The following is a 21,989-nucleotide window of genomic DNA, read 5'->3' on the forward strand; positions in this document are numbered from 1 at the left end:
GCTGATTAGAAAGCCATGAATTGTTTTGTGAATTTTAAATTTCAAGAGGTGACACCCAGAGTTGATGGTGGTTTCCTTCACTCATTGCAGTGTAGTTGCACCACAAAAAAAAAAATACTTCTTGTGACAAGAAGTGGAAAAAGAAAGTTGATGAGCTAAGAAAAGTAGAGCCTTGAGCCAGATCAACCATTTGGCTTCCTCAAATATGGAGCAAGCATGAAATGTCGCTTTTTCAGAATCGAGGGGGTTTTTAGGATTGGGCAGTGAATGCTGTCTGGGGCTAACCCGTCCCTTTTGTGGCTGACAACCCTTAGGAGAAGGTCAGAATGTGCCAACAGCACAGAGTGGGCACTGGTGGTATTTGAACTCAGAAGTGCTCAGGAACTGTGAAAGTTTCTCTGTTATCACCCTGGAGCCATCTAGTGAAATAGACCACTGTGATGCTGTGTAAGAGGCCATTGTGAGGGCTGCATAGATGGCTCAGTGGGTAAGAGCACCAAGTGTTCTTCCAGAGGTCCTGAGTTCAAATGCCCGCGACCACATGGTGGCTCATAACCATCTGTAATGAGTACTGATGCCCTCTTCTGTTGTGGCTGAAGACAGATGCATTGACTCACATATAAATAAATAAATCTTACAAAAGATTGTCATCTACTGCAGTTTCTATGTGGACAGGGCACAGTTTAAGGGCTTTAAGATCAAAAACATTGCCTGTCTTTAAAAATCAAGTGTATCACCTAACTTTTAAACCAAGAAATGTAGTGTCTTTTTTGCTGCTTCTGTACCTTTTAATGATGTATCTTTTCTACTATAACATCATTTGTTTCCATGATAGTTCTTTTCAAGTGTATATAATCATTGATCCTATTTGCAGAGCTATTCAATATTTCTGTTTTCATTGGTTAAATATCTGTGGTGAATTTGCATTGTGATATCAGTAAAATGCTATGTGAAAATTTTAGAGAATATACCGGTTTGGGTAATTGTAATAACCTTTCCCCTCAAGTGGTGGCCTGTTTACACATTAAAAAGACTGGAATGTATTACCATCCATAGCAGGATTGATAGGGAAGCACAATGGACAGCAACAGTGTTGTTCCCTTTGACAGTTTTGAGAGTCAAGAATGAAGTGTGAGTTGCCTATTTGTGTCTTACAAAATCAAGGCTTAGTGTCATTACTGTAGGAGCCCATGGAAAAAATGATGAATTTTTCAGAAATCACCAGTTAAAGAAATGGTGGTATTGCTTATATTTAACTCTGAGTTTCAAAATTATGTTTCATTTTTCTTTATTCCTTAATGAAGCTTTTTATTAAGTTTTTTATTCACCATTACACCCTTAGATGCACAGTGCTAGGATCGTAGTAGGTGCTCAATAAATCACTGACCATCGGGGAGGAGGAATGATAAGAAAGTATGTATTTTCTGTAAGTTCTGTTACTTTCAGGAACAGGGTGTTTTAGGCTTACCAGTTATAGAAACAGAGAGAGCACTACCAAATTCCTTCTATGAAGCCACAATTACTCTTATACCTAAACCACACAAAGATACAACAAAGAAAGAGTAATTCAGACCTATTTGATTTATGAATATTGATGCAAAATTCTTACAAACTGAATCCAAGAACACATCCAAACAATCATCCATCATGATCAAGTAGGATTCATGGCAAGGCTGCAGGGATGGTTTAATATACAGAAATCCATGAACGAAATTCACCATATAAACAAACTCAAAGGAAAAAAAACACATGATCACTTCATTAGATGCTGAGAAATCATTTGACAAAATTCAATACCCTTTCATTAATAAAGTCCTGGAAATATCAGGAATTCAAGGCCCATATCTAAATATAGGAAAATGCAAAATACATCAAACCAGTAGGTAACATCAAACTAAACTGAGAAAATTGAAGGAATCCCACTAAAATCAGGGACTAGACAAGGCTGCCCACTCTTTCCCTACTTTTTCAATATGGTACTTAACGTCCTAGCCATAGCAATCAAACAATGAAAGTAGGTCACAGGGAAAAAATTAGAAGGGATGAAGTCAAAACACTAATATTTGAAGATGATATGATAGTCTACTTAAGCAACACCAAAATTCCACCAGAGAACTACTTAACCTGATCAACAACTTCAGCAAACTGGCCGAGTATAATATTAACTCAAACAATTCAGTAGTCTTCCTCTACTCAAAGGGTAAACAGGCTGAGAAAGAAATTAGGGAAATGACACCCTTCACAACAGTCCCAAATAATATAAAATAACTTGCTGTTACTTGAACCAAGCAAGTAAAAAATCTGTATGACAAGAACTTCAAATCTCTGAAGAAATTGAAGAAGGTCTCAGAAGATGGAAAGATCTCCCATGCTCATAGATTGGCAGGATGAATATGGTAAAAAATGGCCGTTTTGCAAAAAGCAATCTACAGATTCAATGCCATCACCAACAATATTCCTACTCAATTCTTTATAAAGGTAGAAAGTGCAATTTGCCGTCATTTGGTATACCATAAAACCCAGGATAGCAAAACTATACTCAACAATAAAAGACCTTCTGGGGGAATCACCATCTCTGACCTCAAGCAGTATTACAGAGCAATAGTTTGTATGGTATTGGCATACAGACAGGCAGATCAGTGGAACATAATTGAAGACACAGAAATGAACCCACACACCTATGGTTATTTGATCTTTGACAAAGGAGTTAAATCATCCAATGGAAGAAAGATAGCAGTTTTAACAAATAGTTCAACTGGAGGTCAGCATGTAGAAGCATGCAAGTTGACCCATTCTTATTACCCTGTACAAAGCTTAAGTCCAAGTGGATCAAGGGCCTCCACATCAAACCAGATACACTAAAATTAATAGAAAAAATGTAGGGAAGAGTCTCGAAGACATGAGCACTAAGGAAATTTCCTAAACAAAACACCAATGGCTTATGCTTTAAGATCAAGAATCGACAAATGGGGGAACCTCATAAAACTGAAAAGCTTCTGTAAGGAAAAGGACAGTGTCATTCGGACAAAAAGGCAACCAACAGATTGGGAAAGAATCTTTCCCAATCCTGCATCTGATGGAGGGCTAATATCCAAAGTATACACAAAACACAAGAAGTTAGAGTACAGAGAGCCAAACACCCCTGTTAATAAATGGGGTACGGAGCTAAAGAAAACATTCTCAGCTGAGGAATATCGAACAGCTGAAAAGCACCTAAAGAAATGCTCAACATCCTTAGTCATCTGGGAAATGCAAATCAAAACAACCCTAAGAATCCACCTCAGACCAGACAGGATGGCTAAGATCAAAAACTCAGGTGACAACAGATGCTGGCGAGGATGTGGAGAAAGAGGAACACTCGTCCATTGTTGCTGGGATGGCAAACTGGTACAAGCACTCTGGAAAACAGTCTGAAGGTTCCTCAGAAAATTGGACATTCCACTACCTGAGCACACAGGTATACCTGTCCTGGGCATGTACCCAAAAGATTCTCCAACATACAACAAACACACATGCTGCACTAAGTTCATAGCAGCCTTATTCATAATAGCCAGAAGCTGGAATGAACCCAGATACCCTTCAACAGAGGAATTGATTTGAAAAATGTGGTACATCTACACAATGGAGCACCACTAAGCTATCAAAAACAATGACTACGTTCAATTCATAGGCAAATGGAAAGAACTAGAAAATATCATACACAGTGAGGTAATCCAATCACAGAAAAACACACTTGGTATGCTATTGGGAGCGATGGCCTTGAAGCCCTCCATTATTGATGTTATTATTATGGTTAGCATTAAGTATGACTGGGTTCATGGAAAATCCCCAGCCAGCTGCAGAAGACTAATACAAATGTGGTGGTCAATATGAATAACCATATGATAACGTGTGACCTTAAGATACCCAATGTCATGACCTGTAACCTTTCTGAAAAACCAACATCCTGCTTTCTAATAGATATGACAAACCTGTGACCTTTCTGACATCCTGTCAACATCAGCCAATTCCCTGACCACATGAATATTGTGTCCTTGGCTTGCGTAAATGTGTCTTAATTCTCTCCTCTCTCTGTTACCCTTTTTATGGTACAAATTCAGCCTTGGGGAAAAATAAAATTGTCGCCTTGATCAGACTCTTGTCTTGGAGTCCTTCTTCACAACTCTTGTCCCCCTTTCTCTTCCAGGTACTCAGCACCCCTCATTGACAGTATGCACTCATTGATAAGTGGATATTGACCAAAACCTCAAATTACCCAATGCAATCTGCAGATCTCAGGAAACTCAAGAAAAGGATGACCAAAGTGCAGATGCCCCCACTCCTTCTTAAAATGGGGAACAAAAATATCCATAAGAGGGGATATGGAGGCCAAATCTAAAGCAGAGACTGAAGGAACAGCCATTCAGAGCCTGCCCCACATGTGGCCCATATATATACAGCCACCAAAACTAGGTAAGATTGATGAAGCTAAAAAGTGCTTAGTCAAAGGGACCAGATATACATCTCCCCTGAGAGACTCATCCAGAGCATGTCAAATAAAGAGGTCAGTGCTAGCAGTAAACTACTGAACTGAGAACAGGACCCCCTTTATGGGAATTAGAGGAAGGATTCAAAGAGCTGAAGGGCTTGCAACCCCATAAGAACAGTCATGCCAACCAAATAAACCACTAGCAAAAGACTATACGTGGATTGACGCAGGCGTCCAACTGCATATGTAGGAGAGAATATCCTTGTTGGGGCACCTGTGGAAGGGGAAGCCCTTGTTCTTAACAAGGTTGGACACTCAGTGCAGGGGAATGTCCGGGAAGGGGGTTCTAAGGGGCATGGATTGGGGGACCATACATATGAGAGGGCACATGAGGGGGGCTTATGGACCAAAAGCTGGGAAAGGGAATAAGGTTTGAAATGTAAATAAAAAGTATATATCTATTAAAATTTAAAAATATGATAATACTACTAAGAAATAAAAAAAGAAAATGTGAATAAGAAAGAAATTTTAGGATTTGGAAAAAGATGAATGCCAGGTATTTGAAAAACTGTATGACCATGGTAAACACTTTAATATACTTGAGTAATTTTTTTACATGTTAATGAACTGCATCTTTTTTTAAATAGTGAATGGAAATACAGTCCCTTCCTGGTTGTGAGGCTAGGGAACCAGATGTATTGGAATTCATTATTTGTTGAGTCCTGAACCTTTGAGCCTGCTTCTAACACAGCTCATGCCAAGGAAACTAGGCCAAGATGATATCTAAGCCATTGACCAAACTATCTGGACTAACAATCACAGGTGAAATTCCACCTTGTAAATGGGAGGAGAGGAATAAAAGATATCTTTAAGGATTTAAAAAAAATGAAATGTACCCAAAAAATCCAATAAAAAAGTTTAAAATAGGGGTTGGGGATTTAGCTCAGCAGTAGAGTGCTTGCCTAGCGAGCGCAAGGCCCTGGGTTCGGTCCCCAGCTCCAGGAAAAAAAGAAAAAAAAAAAAACAAAGAAAAAAAAAGAAAAAGAAAAAAAGTTTAAAATAAAAATAACTTAGGAAATACAAAATACTGGGGTGCCACTCCACAATCATGATGTGTTTATTCTGTGATAACTTACAGGTTAATTTACTTCTCTATGACTGTTTTCTTATTTCAAAGTAAGAAATGGCATCATCTGTGGAGTGGATGGTGAGAACAAAAGCTTTCGGGGCTGGGGATTTAGCTCAGTGGTAGAGCGCTTACCTAGGAAGCACAAGGCCCTGGGTTCGGTCCCCAGCTCCGAAAAAAAGAACCAAAAAAAAAAAAAAAAAAAAAAAGAGAACAAAAGCTTTGGCTAACTTGAATAATCGATCCCTCCGGAGCATATGCTTAACATTCTAAGCACAGGGAAATTTCCTGAGGGGATTAAAAAACAAAATCCAAACATAAAACAGGAACCACAACGATTTAAAAACATTCTGCATGCTGGGTATGAAGACATGTTACAACTTTAATCAGCTTTGTAGGTATTTCTAATAAACACACAAAGAAACAAAAATCCCACCACAGTCCTAGCAGTTGCATCCAACAAAGAGAGAGCTGTGAGGTAGTGCGTGCTGCTTCTTTCCCCAGATACCCGTGGGCCACAGGCCTGCACCCAGTGAGCTGGACCAAGAGCAGCCAGGTTGAAATTCCTGCTGCCATGGCAGGATTCTGCAGGAACATTTCCCTTTGACAACAAGGAACCTGTGTGGAGGAGACCTCTTGGTGAGTCCTCATGGACTCTGCATTTCCTATTCTACAGGGAGAAGCCCTGCCAGGTCTTTGGCAAGGCCAGCCAGTTGTTTGGGGAAGTCTCTGGTCCTGTGGCAGAGGGCGAGGAATGGCAGAAAGAATGGCAGCTCCACTGAGAGCAAAGGATAACCCTTCTAGGCCTATGACCTCCTAATTAATTTATCTTCTCACCTGATGCCTATTCACATTTTCTTACTATCATACAACTGTGATCTTCATGAGCAGCTGGTCTCTTGTTTTCTTAATCAGTTCTTTGTTGTCACAGACGTTTTTAACTTACTCCAGCCCCTGAGACTTATTCATACCTTCTGTATGCAGTAGGACCCTTGGTGGGCCTGTCATCTCAAAATTAGAAGGTTCGGTAATCCAAAAGATTGGACTCCAGTTTACCTCAGGCCAGGAAAGAAGTCAGCCACCATTAGTAAAAGAGCAAGGGGAAAATTACATAGGAAAAACAAGTGCCTTAATTAGAAGAAAAGATCCTCAACTTCTAAGACGCACACATCTGCACCCCTCTCTTCTGAGCTTTGCATAGTGATGTTGTATAACTCCAGATGGTAGTAAAAGGCAGAGTTCTTCCCAGAAAGGTCAAACATGATTTTCACTCTTACATCTGTGAGGTTGGGTGGCATTATAGCACACATTCAGGTGGAATTATAACACCTAGGATAAGAAGACAGAATCCACATATCACAATGCCAAATGGACTCCCTCCTGAACTTATGGACCCATTGACAAAACCATTGCCTCTTGTGTACCATCTGGATGAAGTACCAAGTTCACAGACAGTTCTTCACAAACTTCTCAAAGCCAGCAAACTGGAGCATGAAGAAAGCCAAGTCCAAGGCATTCAAAACCAGCATCCTCACGAATGCCCCCAGGAAAGGCTTTGGTAAAAGAAGGGAGGTACTGAGACAGTTGGCCCTCATACACTCAGAGAAGACTGTGCCAGGAGAATTGGGGAAGGATTGTGGGAGAGTAATTAGGTATCAGTAGTCAAGAAAAAGAAAAAGAAAAAAATATAAATAGAAATAAAATAAACGTCTTTAACAAAATGGGACACAATGTATTGCTGAACTAACTCTACTCTGTTTACACTTGCACATGCTTTAAGATCTAGAGAGACTAGATGTGATAAAGTAGGATGCCCTTGTCATTTACATATACTATGTATATAGCAAAGATAAATGAATTGGAGAACATGCAGTTCAAAGATCCATTGTTCCCTCACATCTATGTGGCTCTGCTTCCCTTATCAGGACTGTGGAGGCCTCTGCTCATCCAGGTCTCAGGGCTCAACCAAAATGCAGTCCCCTATGATCTCTGGCCAAGTTCTCTTCTGTTCCCAGTAGAACTCTGCCTCAGGCTGCAGAGGCACTGAAGGGCCAGCCTTCACCTTCAAGGTACAACCACTCTTTCAGCCTTTTCAGGCTCTCTGTTACTCAACTGGAGGCTTCAGCAGAGGCCTTTCATCTCAATAACAGAATCTTATCTAATCCAAAACATTGGGAAGCCATCCTACACTCCTCATTGTTTGGTTACCTGAGACCAAACAACATAGCTCTCTTCTTTCTGCCTGTTTTCCTGATTTGAAAGTAAATATTGTGCTCATCTGTGGTCTTGGTGGTAAGAATAAAATCCTTAACATGAATAAGAGGACCATGCAGAGCATGGCTTTACATTCTACTTGCAAATTGAATAGCTAGAGGGAATTACCAAAGAAAACAATAAGAATCCTAACAACAATTACAGAAATAATGAAATGAAATAAAACAAAAACAAAAGCAAAAACAACAATACTTTGTGGGTGCTGGAATTTAAGGCACGTATTAATTTTGACCAGCTTTGTAGGTATTTCCAATAAAAAGCAAACAAACAAACAAACAGCCTTATTAAAAGTGCTGCAGGTGCAGGAGAGAAAGCTGGGAGATGTCCTGTGCTGCTGCCCCCATGCTGTGATTCTGCAGCAACAACTTCCTTGGGAATAGGAACCTGTATGCAGTGGGATCCCTTGCTGGGCCTGTCATCTCAAAAAGAGGGGCTTCCCTAATCCCAAACCTTGGAATCCAGTTGACTTCAGGCCAGGAATGAAGTCAACCATCATTAGTGAAAGAGCAAGGGAAAAATTACATAGGAAAAAATATGTGCCTTAATCAGAAAAGATCCTCAACTTCTAAGGCCTCCACAATCTCCACCCCTCTCTTCTGAGCTGTGCATAGTGATGTTGTATAACTCCAGATGGTAGTAAAAGGCAGAGTTCTTCCCAGAAAAGTCATACATGATTTTCACCCTGACATCTGTGAGGTGAGGTGGCATCGTATCACAGAGTCAGCACACCCAGGATAAGGACACAGAAGCCACAGATGACAATGCCAATGGACTCCCTCCTGAACTTATGGACCCATTAAAATTGAGGTTTAGCCTAACCTTAGGCCATTCCACTCCCTGCCCATCCGCCTGATTTTTATGTTTGCTCTGAATAAAAGATCAGCGTGCAGCCCCAAATATCCTCAGGATTGGACTTGGAAATTCAGGAAGAACGATATTGGAGAAGGGATGGCTATGTGGTTACAATGTGGTAACACAAGGTCCAGGTTGACGTTTGCTCGCTGATGTCCGATTTCACTGTCTTGTTATATTTGAGAAAGGGAGGATGTCCAACTTAATATATAAAAGGTACAGAAATTTATTATTTTATATATGCCCTGTAGTTGATCCCTATGTTTCAAGAAAAAAGGAGTTTTTATTCTAAAAAAATAAGATAATAGACCATTGATTTTGTGAAATACATGGATATGTAAATAAAAACAATGTCAACTGTCAAGGACTGCACAGTAAGCAAATATTTCCAGGTTTTATACACTCAGAGGTCTAGAAGAAACATATTGGCCTCCATAAAAAGGAAAACCTTAGGAATCGAAATGTGTGTCACATGCATTGTCTCGAGTAGTAGATTTACTTTTAAGAAAAAACTCCCTCTTCCTTGGTCCCTAGAGATTTGGGTGCTAAGAAAAATCTGTTCTCTCATTCAGGTTGTAAGCAGCCCTCCCCAGCAAAAGCACTGTTGAGTTCTAATGATGCACAGAGAAACATCTAGCTTAGCAATAGAGGTTGCCAAATGCTATTCCCAGTGATGTATGAGAGACTGGAGGAAAGGGTCCGCACAGAAATTGATCAATTTTTGGAGAGCTAGTTAGCAGGTAGGTTATAGAACTTCCCAGTAGCATCATCAGTAAGCCCTTCACTGGACAATCTATTGTATCTAAGAGATCCCTAGAATCTTCTGTGATGTCACCAGTGTTGTGGTGACACCAACTGCCTTTGGGATATTCCTTCAGTTCCCTTTGGGTTCACAAACAGGCATGTTTCGCCAGCCGCTCAGGCTATTTCAGAAGGAAAGTGTTGATCAAGGAGAGACCACACCAAGGCTGAAGGAAGATGACCTCCTCTCATCTTCCTTGGAAGGAAGGAAATCATTCTGGGGAAGGCTTGGTGAGTCCTGGGCAGAGTTGGGGAACATCCTCAAGGAGGTATGTTTGAGATGTGCCTTCTAAGATTAGGCCTTACAAGCAGGAGCCTTGGGATTTCTCAAAGGCAAACCAAGAGTCAGGAGTTCCTGATCTTTAATTTGAGAGAAAGCCAGAAAGTGGTAAGCCTTCAGTTTCTTTTCTGGAAGCTTTTTAATTGTGAGTGTCAATGCATGGCAGGAGGAGGCACAGTGAGATTAACAATGTGACCATCCATGGTTGGGAGTTGAAGCATTTCTTCCTCTAGATTACTGTAGGTTACATAAGTCTCTGATGGTGAGAACAAGGAAGGATGCACCCCGAGAAATGAATTGAGTTCTCAGACACTTTGGGTGGAACACACATGATTAGAGCATGATGGTGCTAAGCAGTATGAACTCCAGGATTAACTGAAACACATCTGATATGAGATAACAACGTCCCAGATGTTTATGTATCAGTCAGGTTATACTATTCAGGGTGAGGGGTCCTGTAAAAGTGAATGTGGCACGTGTATGGCATTAGAGGTTGGGAAGAGGGACATAGCTTAAGAATCCACCTTTAAGGGGGTTGGGGATTTAGCTCAGTGGTAGAGCGCTTGCCTAGGAAGCGCAAGGCCCTGGGTTCGGTCCCCAGCTCCGAAAAAAAAAAAAAAAAAAAAAACCAAAAAAAAAAAAAAAAAAAGAATCCACCTTTAAGAAAGCTTTTCTGCTCTTTAAGGGATTCACCCAGTCTCTACCATTTCCCCTTCCTCACCTCCTTTTCGGATTCAGAATGATCTTTTCTGCCCATGGGCCACCAAATATGCAAATTCACTTGGGTTTATCTATTTACAGGTTTTGGTAGGAAGGCATCATCCCAAAATGTCATCAGTAAGCAAGAGGAGTGTTTAAAGGAACTGGAGGAACTTAAATTTGAAATCCAGAAGTGTCAATTCGAGAGGGATGAATTTTATCAAATCCTGGACCTTTATATCTATGATGATTGGGACCACAGGTAGTCATTATGGCCAGTAACCTGTTCACTGTCTTGTGCTTTCTCTCTGCTAACCCAAGATTTCCTCTTAGCACAAGAGAGGTTTACCTCTCATCCTGGATTTTAAGGAGATTTGGAAGGCATTTGCTTGTGAGACAAGCTAGGTCCTGTGTGTTTAGGGTCAACCTCTTTTGTACTTGACCCTGAGCTCCTTGGATTAGCATTGGTTCTGTCAACAGCTAGAAGGACCTGGTCACACTTGCTGCCTCTAAGTGAGGGGATGAAATGCCTGCACGTCATCCCTCTTTTCCTCTAATTTTTTTCATTATACACTGATTCTATGGCACCTCCATGCATGTAGTTGGGATTCTGCTTGTGTTTGTATATTGATTGGTATGTAAGTATGTGAAAGTGTTTGTGGGTATTAAGCTCTCGGTCAGGGAGTCTGGGGAGTTTCATGGGATCTTAGGATATGTCTGATGGACAGTTTGCAGGTCATGATAGTGGGGATGCCCACATGGATCAACTGAGCACTTTGCATCTTCTGTTTACTTAGGTGGTAGATAGGACCCTCCTGAGGGAAGGAGGGGTTACAAATCCTCTTCCCTGTCAAAGTAGTTATGCCCTCTGGGAATTCATGGAACAGTAGGAAACAAGGTTTGAGAATCCCTGTTTTCAAAACAAAAGAAATATCATCACAGCTATCTGTTAGACCCAAGCCACTGCAGTACAGTTGGTCTTGGGGGAACCATATCTCCACAGTCTTAGAAAATGTCCATATTTCAAAATAACTCTTTGCTGATTTGCGTAGAAATATTTCCTTGAAAGAATTGTTGTTGGAGTCTCACTGTTGTGTTTTTTGCTCTGGTCTTTGTGTTTGCCACATTCTTCCCTCCCCCCACATTTCTTAAATTTCAATTTTTTATTGGGTTTTTTTAATTTACAATTCACTTAATTCTGAAATCCTGAGTTCAGATGGTTATTTTTTTCTTGGGCCATGCCCCACAACAGGCTGGATGTCGAATTGCCAGTCCTTCAATCCGCACATGAGATGAGAATGATGGCTATGCAAATGATGACCAGTTCAATAAGTGAGGCCATGGAGAGGTACAAGGAGCTCATACAAGTGAACAGTTCCTACCGGTGAGTCGCTGACAGAGATGAGAACCCAGCACTAGGCAGGGAATGCTCCTGTCCTGTATGACATTGAACCAAAGTCAGGGCACTGGTTCTGTAGTGTCTGACTTTTAACAAGAAGCCTGCCTCCTGGCAAGGGTCTTATGTTTGTAGCTCTTGGACTCAGTTGTCCTACATGTGAAGGCTATAGAAGACCCTCCAATTGTTATTTTCCCCATTAAGGATCCTCTAGATAGAAAGTTTTGTACCGTGATGGGAATATCAATCAACTCTGAATCTCTAGGACTCTGACAGAAGATTTAAAGATCTGTGATCCATGAGAAACACATGGAAAGATTGTATAGCTATTGGGACTTCAATTACCCCTCAGAGGGGATTTCCCCACTACGTGAAGATGGTTTTAGCATATCATGGACATATAAGCACCCATATGGACCATTTCTTCTTCCTGGATTTATATAAACCGTCTTAGTGTCAGGATTATCAGAAGTACTTTGATTCATGTTGAATGTGGATTCTGGATTTGACCTCCTCTAATTGGTGCTAACTTGTATAGTGTGGCTCTGTTCTGGGGATGTCTGGGGATGAGGGATTCCTTGAAGGGATGATTGGACTTGCAAGAGTGACAGGCAAATAGAAGCTGGCTGGGTTTACCATTTTTTGTTTGTGGTTCAGCATCAGGCACTCCCAGCTTCTGCGTGAACAAACTCAATTGAAGAACAATATACAGATTTTGCTGAATGAGAACAGAGAACTGCTGGTGGAGCAGACTGAACGGCCAGCATCCTGTGTGGAGGCAAAGAGGCTCTGTGAAGAGGCCGGAATGAACATCTGTGTCCCCAGTGCAAAGGAACAGCAGGTAGGATTAGGCCTCCAGGTCAGGTTGTCCTCAGGTCTTTCCATAAACATAGACAAACCAATGTAACTGTCTATTGATTGATCCATGTCCTGACCTAGGTCTCATCCAAGTGTTCATTCATGTGATGGTTTACAAGGCTTTCTGTGGAGATAGCCCCTCTTCAGGAAACTGCATGTTTGGAAAGCGAATGCTCCTGCTCTTTGAGACTCTGCAGTTTATTAAGGGAGATGGGTTGATCACATATCACAGCACTACATGCCATGTGTGTGGAGGGTGCTATGTGGGAGCCCCTCTTTAGACTAGAACAGGGCTTTGAGGGATGAAGCAAAAGCCTGGAGCTCATTTTCATTACAGGGATCTTGTGAGACTCCAGGAAGTAAGTAGTTTTCAAGGAGGAGAGGCTGGTGGAAATGGCAAAGAACCGGTTCTCATTTGTGGTGGCTTTTGTTCTTCCTCCCCTCATGTCCCTGTATATGAAAATGGTGACTTCATGCTTCATAGATCTTGGATAACTACAGAGCCTGAGGAGCAGCATGTCAGTCCTGTCTTATTTGAGTGCTCCTGGAGAGTTCGTATGTGGGCCTTACAATCTGAAGCTGGATAGAAGAACAAGGATGTGGAAAAGGTTTCTCAAAGGCTGAGGGTTGGCATGAGAGATTTGAGACTTCAAGAACAAAGTTATCCGTATATACCCCCAATTCTCACCAAGAAAGGTGCATTGCTGTGCTGATCTGCATCTTAGGGAGCCTGCGGGGAGGCCAGTTCATGACATGCAGTTTTGTCCAGTCATTATCCAACTTCGTCCTTTAAGCCTAGGTCTCTCAACAAACATGAAGCTTCCTTTTTTTGTGTTGTCCAGCAGTCTTTGCATCACCGGTCCAGTTCCAGGTGGAGCCCTGTCTCTTATTTGTCTCAACACATTCTTAAACCATTCAACTATTTTCAAAATAAGGATTAGATTTCTTCACTTTACCTGAACAGAGGTATCCCCCGGGAAGATTCTGGATTGTCTTATTGGCTTCACCATGATCTTGCATGGAATCCTAGAGTGCATCCCTCTGCTGACATTGCTTTGCTGACTATATCATGGGCATGGCATTCTTTAAGGATAGATTCCCTCTCAATACTGTACACAGTGCTGCATTTCAGAAAAGTCAGGGTATGTTATTTCTTTAGCCTCCTTCTGACTGACATTGAGGTTGTTTTAACATCACATGAACTCTAATGTGATGAAAAGTTCCTGGTAAATGACCATGAGTCCCTGTCTTCTCTGATGGTTCCAAGGTCTTCTATGAAGGAAACAGGGTAGTTTTAGTGAGGGGCCTATGATGAGTCAACATAGAGCTTGATGGAGTCTTTTCCTAGAATCTCTCTCTTGGGAATTTGATGTTGTATTGTTTAGGCTATCTGTGCAGAACATGTAACTTACTTGTAAAACCAACAAGTATCTGCATAGAAAGGTTTCCTGAAGTGGAAATGAGTACAGGCCAGGGCAGCACAGCCTGCTTGAGTCTAAGAGACTTGTACACAGCATAGCTCCCACTAATTCCTCACTCAACAGGAAATGTGCTGCACAAGATCAAAGTTTTCATTTGTGCGTGCAAGTGAGTATCTGTGTATTTCTGTGTGTTTGTGTGTGTTTGTGTTTGCAGTAGTGAATGTGTTTCCCTCTATTTCCAAGTTTCATGAGAAAAGTACTCTAAGAGTTCACTTTACATCCATGAAACATGAAATACAGCTGCCCAGTTATTTGGCATCTCCATCCAGCTCTGTACAGCAAAAGGACACTTAAGGTATTAATTTAATCTGTTTTCAAAAATACCGTAAAAGAATTATCTCGTGATGTCTGGGGGAGGAGTGGGAAATATGTTCAAGTGAGTCGTGTTTCACAGTGGTAACAAATGGTACAGGCCTGGAGCTTGCAGGTCCCTTTTAGTTATGGTGTAAAAGAAGGACAATAAAGTCTTGTAGAAATGCAGCCCCCCCCAAAAAAGAAATGCAGGCCCCCAAAAAGAGGACACAAAAACACCTGTAAAGTTAGATTTTCAAGTGATTAGGGGTAAAACTACTGGTCTGCATTGAAATCCTTTGGAGCACATCAAAGGAAAGGAGTACAGGGAGGTAAGGGGGGCTTCTCTCTAAAATCCATGAGTTTATGCGGCTTCTCTGTTCTTTGTGAATGGTGAAAGCCCACTGGAAGGGTGTGTCACTCACTGTGTCTTCTCCAAGGTTGCTTTCCACATGGCCTGCTACCATTTCTCTCCAGCTACCTTGGCACACTACAGCTTCCGCTGGGACTTTGGCTTGGATTTTATTCATTGAGAATTTGAGTTGCTTGGAGTTGTATTGTCATCCAGCAAAAGCCCCATAGCTATGCTGTGGTGCAAGAACAGGGCAGTGTCAGGAGCCCCTTTGGTGCACAGATAATCTAAAGCGCTCCCCTATGTTATCTGTGTAGCATTCTGCAAGTGCTGTCAATCAACATCATTTTCTCTCAGTTAATTTCAGCCTCAATGGAGTTAGGAGAAATGATGAATTTCAGATGGGTCTGGGAGTTTAAGAACAGGTAGCCCTATGAGAAGCCATGTTCAGAAAGTGGAACAGAAGGTTTAGTTAACCCAGTGATTCCACAACAAGGAGTAGGTATTGCCATTGCAACTAGGGCACATCAGTGTTGTAGTGGTCCCAGAGTAGCCCTGAAGGAGAATCTATCCAGACGTCCATCAGGCAAGGAGTAAAAGTGTACCATAGGGTGGAGCCCTTCCATAGATTCTGATTCAGTCTGAGAAAATCCATGCAAGCTTTTACGTACTTACTCAAAATATCTGTGGCACAATCACATTACGGGGAGAAAAATTGTTGATTTGGATCCTGGTTATGGAGATTTCCTATGATTCTAGCTTTGGGCATGAAGTCACTCAGTCTATGGTAAAGACAGCTCAGATTAGAAGAAGCTGCACACTTTGGGGAAAGTCTGAAACAGTGAACAAGAACAAGAGTCTAGTCCACCACCAACATATGATCCTTTGCTGGGGAACAAGACTGCTCTACACAGCCTCGGGAACTTGCAAAGCAAGATTGGTAATAGGGAAAGAACCCTGAGTCTATGTCGGTTTATGAGAGGACAGCACATCACTGACTGAGCTATCTGTAGGCTCTATTCACTATGTACATATCCCACTCAACATTTGTTTTTATGCCTCCAGCGAATCCTGGGGAATCTTTACATTAAGCATTAATGTTCAGGTAGGAACACAGGCTGGAATCCATTTGAATATCCTTTCCCTATATAAGTACCTGTTTTGGGTGAATGACCACCTACATGGATTTCAGCCTCAGGCAGCTAAAGAGCTACTCAGAGTATAGTTCTGGTACAGTTCATGTGAATTTTGCCCATGAAACAATATATATGATCCTCTGGATTTCTTGCTATGTTCTACTCCTTTCTTCCTGTGATCTCTCTGGAAAGATCTGAGGACATTTTCTCTTCTGTCCTCTCACAAATTGCCTTACACTAGCCATAGACTTACAGGGTGCTGTTCTGTTTCTACATCACAATCAGCTTTAATGTCCATGTGTACGCTAGGAAGATTTGCATGGAGCACATTCTCAGTGATTACAGGATCTATGCAATTCCCATGGATTTGAAGTGAGATGGCTTCTCTGTGTATTTGCAGATTCAGTGGTTACAAATGGAAACTAGACGGGTTCCTTCAGTGCTAACATAATCAGAACTTTCACCTCAATTCTGGGCATGTTCTCCAGAAGGAATCCACATGGTATTCTAGGTTGCTCATACGTCTCTTGAACTCAGATTCAGACCCAGCTACAATGTTATTATTCAATATAATATACCTGGACCAGTGACAAAATATGCTCATTTTTCTCTTAATCCCAGTACAGTCCATAGTCCACAGTTCAAATTCTAGCAGTTTGAAAACCTGAGATATAAATCCAAGCCCAGGTACTCTATGACACTTGGGGATGCAGGGACTGACCTCAGCTGACAGGTCATGCTGGATTGTCCAACTGAATAGAGCTGATGTAAGAGGGAGAGCTGAATTGGAAACCACTCACTAAACCTTTATTCCCTTGCTCTGCTAGGTCTGAAATTCTCCAGCAGAAACTCGAACATGACACAGACCAGGACAAGATCTCCCTTGGAGAGAAGAGCTACAGGAGGAGAACTAAGTGTGCACAGCAAATACACCACTATTGCGTCTCATCTGTAATGTCCATAGCAATTGTGGACTGCATTTTCCTCCTTTACTTTGATTTCTTTGGATTGAATAGACCGTACTTTCACCTCAGCTCTCTCCAGCAAGTGTACACTTTTGGAGGGACCCAGAGAAGTGTTGATGCACATCAATCAAGGGCTGCTGGTCATCCAGAAAGACTGTGCACGTGTAAATTTGTACTTGTCCTGATGGGTCATCCAGAAGAGTTTCATGGAGATCAGTTCACAATATTGGAAAGTCTTTGAGACAAAGTCTGTAATATCATTTATACTCAGTATTGGATGGCTTTGTCCTTAATGCCCCCACTCCAACAAAACAGACCTACTTCCACTCCTCTTGGAAAGATTATTACCATCAGTAACTGCTTGTCTACTGTGTCTCCAAGGAAAGACACAGGCTATAAATCTATTCTGCAAAAGGAGCAGCAAAAAATGCTTAGCGCAGCTCCTCTATTTAAGTGTGGCTGAGTTTTAATTATTTTGGTTATTTGGTTTTCCTCCTATTCATTTGAAGTTTTGTTATTTATGTGTTGTTGTTTTGTTCATTTTGTTTTCTATTTTGATAAGGATATAGACTGTGTATATTGACTACCTGCATCTGGTTACTATCAAGTAAAATGGATATATCCTGGTGAAAAAAAGAGTAATCTCAAACTCTTCACTCTTAAGAACCTTCTTTATTGATCACTAGTGTCAACATCTGAAGTCCCACAGCTATCAGGGAGGGATGGATCTCTGCATTCTCATGGGGACTGGGCATCAAAATCACTTCCCAGTCAGACTGAGATTCAAAGGCAATTATACAGTCACTGTTCACTGTGTTCCAAACTCTGTGAATTTCAACTTCATATTGCATATATTACCCACTGTGTATGCTTGCTGTCAAATATATAGTTACCTCTTAATTATACTCTGTGGATGAGAGTGTTGAACAAATTAATGGGATAAAATTAATTTCTCTGTAATATCTCCCAGGACATATAAACGTGGCATAAGGGAGTTTAAAGCAATCCGGAAGCCTGCACCCAAATCCCATGGTGGGGAGTGCTGAACACCCAGGAATGCAGATAATCCTGAGACCACAGGACAGAAAGCCACTTCTGACCAGCTCTGCCCACATCTCTGGCCCAATATTAATCTGCATGCTGCCTCTGGAAACAGGAATAGAGGAGCAGTCAGTGGCAGGAACCTGCTTGGTTCAGCCTGGACCCAGAACCTACCTGGGCCCTGAGCATATTTGAAGAAAACCAGAGGCATACAATTCTCTATTTCCTGACTGTGGCTTTTTTAGATTCGAAGCTCTAAACACCATTTTGTTGTTGAATTTTAATTGGATATCTTTCTTTTTGAATTCAAATGTTATTCTTTCCTTTTTCCCAGAAATAAGTCCTAATACCATCGCCCTCCCCCTCTGCTATAAAAGTATTCCCTTCACCAGCCATCCACTTTCCCAGCCTAGGCAGGACCAAGGGCTGCTCATTCCATTTGTGCCCAAGAAGACCATCCTCTGATACACATGCAGATGAGGCCATGGCACAGTCCCTGTATAGTGGTTGGGTAGTGGTTTAGTCTCTGGGAACTCTGCTTGGCAGGCATGGTTGTTCTTATGGGGTTGCAAGTCCCTTCAACTCTTTCAATCTTTCTGTAATTCCTCCAACTGAGGTCCTGTTCTCAGTTCAATGGTTTGCTGCTAGCATTCGCCACTGTATTTGACATGCTCTGGCTGTGCCTCTCAGGAGACATCTATATCCAGTTCCTGTCAGCCTGCACCTCTTAGCTTCATCCACCTTATCTAGTTTGAAGGCTGTATGTGTATAGGTCACATATGGGGTAGACTCTGAATGGCCATTTCTCTAGGCTCTGTTTTAAACTTTGCCTCCCTATCCCTTCAATAGGGATTCTTCTTCTCCTTTAAAGGAAGGAGTGAAGAACCAGCATTTTGGTCATCCTTCCTGAATTTCATTTGGTCTGTGAATCTTGGAGAATTTGAGCATTTGGGCTAATATTCACTTATCAATGAGTGCATACCATGTGTGTATTTCTGTCATTGGGTTAACTCACTCAGGATGATATTTTCTGGTTCATTCTATTTGCCTATGAATTTCATGAAGTCATTGTTTTTGATATCTCTGTAGTATCCTATTGTGTAGATGTACCACACTTTCTCTTTCCATTCCTCTGTTGATGGGCATCTGGGATCTTTTCATTTTCTGACTATTATAAATAAGGCTGCTATGAACATGGTGGAGCATGTGCCCTGTTGTATGTTGGAGCATCTTTTGGGTATATGTGCAAGAGAGGTATAGCTGGGTCCTCAGCTAGTGCAATGTCTAATTTTCTGAGGAACCTCCAGACTGATATCCAGAATGGTTGTACCAGTCTGCAATCTCACCAACAATGGAGGAATGTTCCTCTTTCTGACATCCGTGCAAGCATCTTCTGTCGCCTGAGTATTTTATCTTAGCCATTCAGACTGGTGTGAGGTGGAATCTCAGGGTTGTTTTGATTTGCATTTCCCTTATAACTAAAGATGTTGAACATTTCTTTTGGTGCTTCTCAGCCACTCCATATTCCTCAGCTATGAATTCTTTGTTTAGCTCTGAACTGCAATTTTTAATAGGGTTATTAGTCTCCCTGCAGTCCAACTTCATGAGTTCTTGTATATTTTGGATATTAGCCCTCTATCAGTTGTAGGATTAGTAAAGGTCTTTTCCCAATCTGTTGGTTGCTGGTTTGTCCTAACCACAGTGTCCTTTGCCTTACAGAAGCTTTGTACCTTTATGAGGTCCCATTTGTCTATTCTTGATCATAGAGCATAAGCCATTCGTGTTTTGTTCAGGAAATTTTTTCCAGTGTCCATGTGTTCAAGATTCTTCCCCGCTTTTGCTTCTATTAGTTTGAGTGATCTGGTTTGATGTAGAGGTCCTTGATCCACCTGGACTTAAGCTTTACACAGGGCAATAAGAAGGGGATGATTTGTACTCCTCCATATGCTGACCTCCATTTGAACCAGCACCCTTTGCTAAAAATGCTATCCTTTTTCCACTGGATGCTTTTGTCTCCTTTGTCAAAAATCAAGGGACCATAGGTGTGCTGGTTCATTTCTGGGTCTGCAGTTCTATTCCACTGGTCTATCTTCCTGTCTCTGTACCAATACCATACAGTTTTATCACTAATGCTCTGTAAACTGCTTGAGTTCAGGGATGGTGATTCCCAGGGAAGTCCTTTTATTGAGGATAGATTTAGCTATCCTGCGTTACTTGTTATTCCAAATGAATTTGCAAATTGTTCTGTCTAACCCTATGAAGAATTGGAATCGAATTTTGATGGAAATTGCATTGCAACTGTAGGTCACTTTGGGAAAATGGCCATTTTTACTATCTTCATACTGCCAAGCCATGAACATGGGAGATCTTTCCATTTTCTGAGATCTTCTTCAATTTCTTTCTTCATATCATGAAGTTCTTGTCACACAGATCTTTCACTTGTTTGATAAAAGTCACACTGAGGTATTTTTATATGATTTGGGACTACTATGAAAGGTGTCATTTCCCTAATTTCTTTCTCAGCTTGTTTATCTTTTGTGTAGAGGAAGGCTACTGATTTGTTTGAGTTAATTTTATACCCAACCACTTTGCTGAAGTTGTTTATCAGGCTTAGGAGTTCTCTGTTGTAACTTTTGGGGTATACAATGTATACTACCCTATCCTCTGCAACAGTGATATTTTGACTTCTTCCTTTCCAATCTGTATCCTTTTGACCTCCCTTTATTGTCTGAGTTTTGGCTAATGCTGGGGACAACATACTATGGAGACATCTCAGTAGCCCGCAGTAGCTTTTTGTAAAAACTGGTTGTTTCCATTTCTCCAAACCTTAGCCCTGGACAACGGCTGTATAGATTTCATTTGTGTGTGACTGCCTATCCGTTGGCCTTGGTGTGCACAATTATTGTATTCTATCTGACTTTCCTACTTCTTTCTCCTTCTGCTCTGGTGAATTCTGTGAAACTAGATGTTCCTTGATGTTATGATTCTTAGACAATTGGAAATTGATGCATAGGGGCACAGCACAGCCCTAGTGGCCCAGGTGGATACTGTGTATTCTCATCTTGGAAAAAAATGTAATAACTGCAGAATTGTAGTTCTAGATTAGGGTTTGACTTGCAAAGACAGCTTGAAGAAAATAAGAGAAAATGAATTAGAGCCAACATTGGGACCCTAAGAAAGGAAAAAGTTATTGAAGTTAGGAAGTAAGTTTTACATAATATTATAGACTAGTTAAGAAAGTATAGAATATATAAAATAATATACTAGTAAACTAAGTCTAACTACTGGAACCCTTATGAGAGTCATTGTGTGCAAGGAACAGAACGCTAGTGGAATTAGTGTGCTAAGGGTTACCTTGATTCTTTCTGGCCACTGCCTGGCAGTTTTGCCTATGTCATTTATCATTAGAGTGTCACAGGAAAATGCAATTAGCTGATCTCGGAGCTTTGGACTCTGAAGTATAAAAGTAAAGAGTTAAAGTTTAAATAATGATAAGTTTACAATTATTATTATTATTATTATATTGGCCACAGGCCTGGGTATAGGGCTAGCCTGAAACTTTGGGGAACAGTTGTAATTCTTAGTTCTTGGTGGGATGTAGTCATTCTTTGCATTTGATTTGGCAATGATTATAAAAGCTCTTTTTTCTACCCGCTTTTGGATTATTAATAACTACAGAACATGTGAAGAGTAAATGAGAGAGTGCATGAGGGAGTGAATGAGAGAGTAAATCACAGAGCAAATGTAAGAACAAATATGAGAGCCAGGGAGAGAGCATAAGAGGAGAATTTGAAAATGAGTGAGGAGAGAATGTGAGGTGTGTATGAAGATTGTGTGTGTGCGTGAAAGGAGAGTGCATGTGGTGTGTGTGAGATATGTATGAGGTGTGTATGAAGAGTGTGTGTGAGAATGAAAGGGTAATGAACAGACGTGTGCATGATTGTGGGAATTTGAGAAAAGAAAACTGCA

General features: G+C 41.1%; 1 protein-coding gene across 1 annotated transcript; it reads left to right on the forward strand.

The window, feature by feature from the left end:
- Nucleotides 1–4,186: 4,186 nt before the first annotated feature.
- Nucleotides 4,187–21,669, forward strand: LOC134480538 (uncharacterized). Its single transcript, XM_087568685.1, has 6 exons — nucleotides 4,187–4,452; nucleotides 9,621–9,752; nucleotides 10,603–10,762; nucleotides 11,753–11,884; nucleotides 12,554–12,737; nucleotides 16,842–21,669. Exons 1-6 carry the CDS (start codon nucleotides 4,362–4,364, stop codon nucleotides 16,845–16,847), a joined length of 705 nt encoding a protein of 234 aa, XP_087424811.1. The 5' UTR covers nucleotides 4,187–4,361; the 3' UTR covers nucleotides 16,848–21,669.
- Nucleotides 21,670–21,989: the final 320 nt, after the last annotated feature.

The sequence above is a fragment of the Rattus norvegicus genome, chromosome 9 (assembly GCF_021556685.1).
Source record: "Rattus norvegicus strain SHRSP/BbbUtx chromosome 9, alternate assembly SHRSP_T2T, whole genome shotgun sequence".
NCBI classification, from domain to species: domain Eukaryota; kingdom Metazoa; phylum Chordata; class Mammalia; order Rodentia; family Muridae; genus Rattus; species Rattus norvegicus.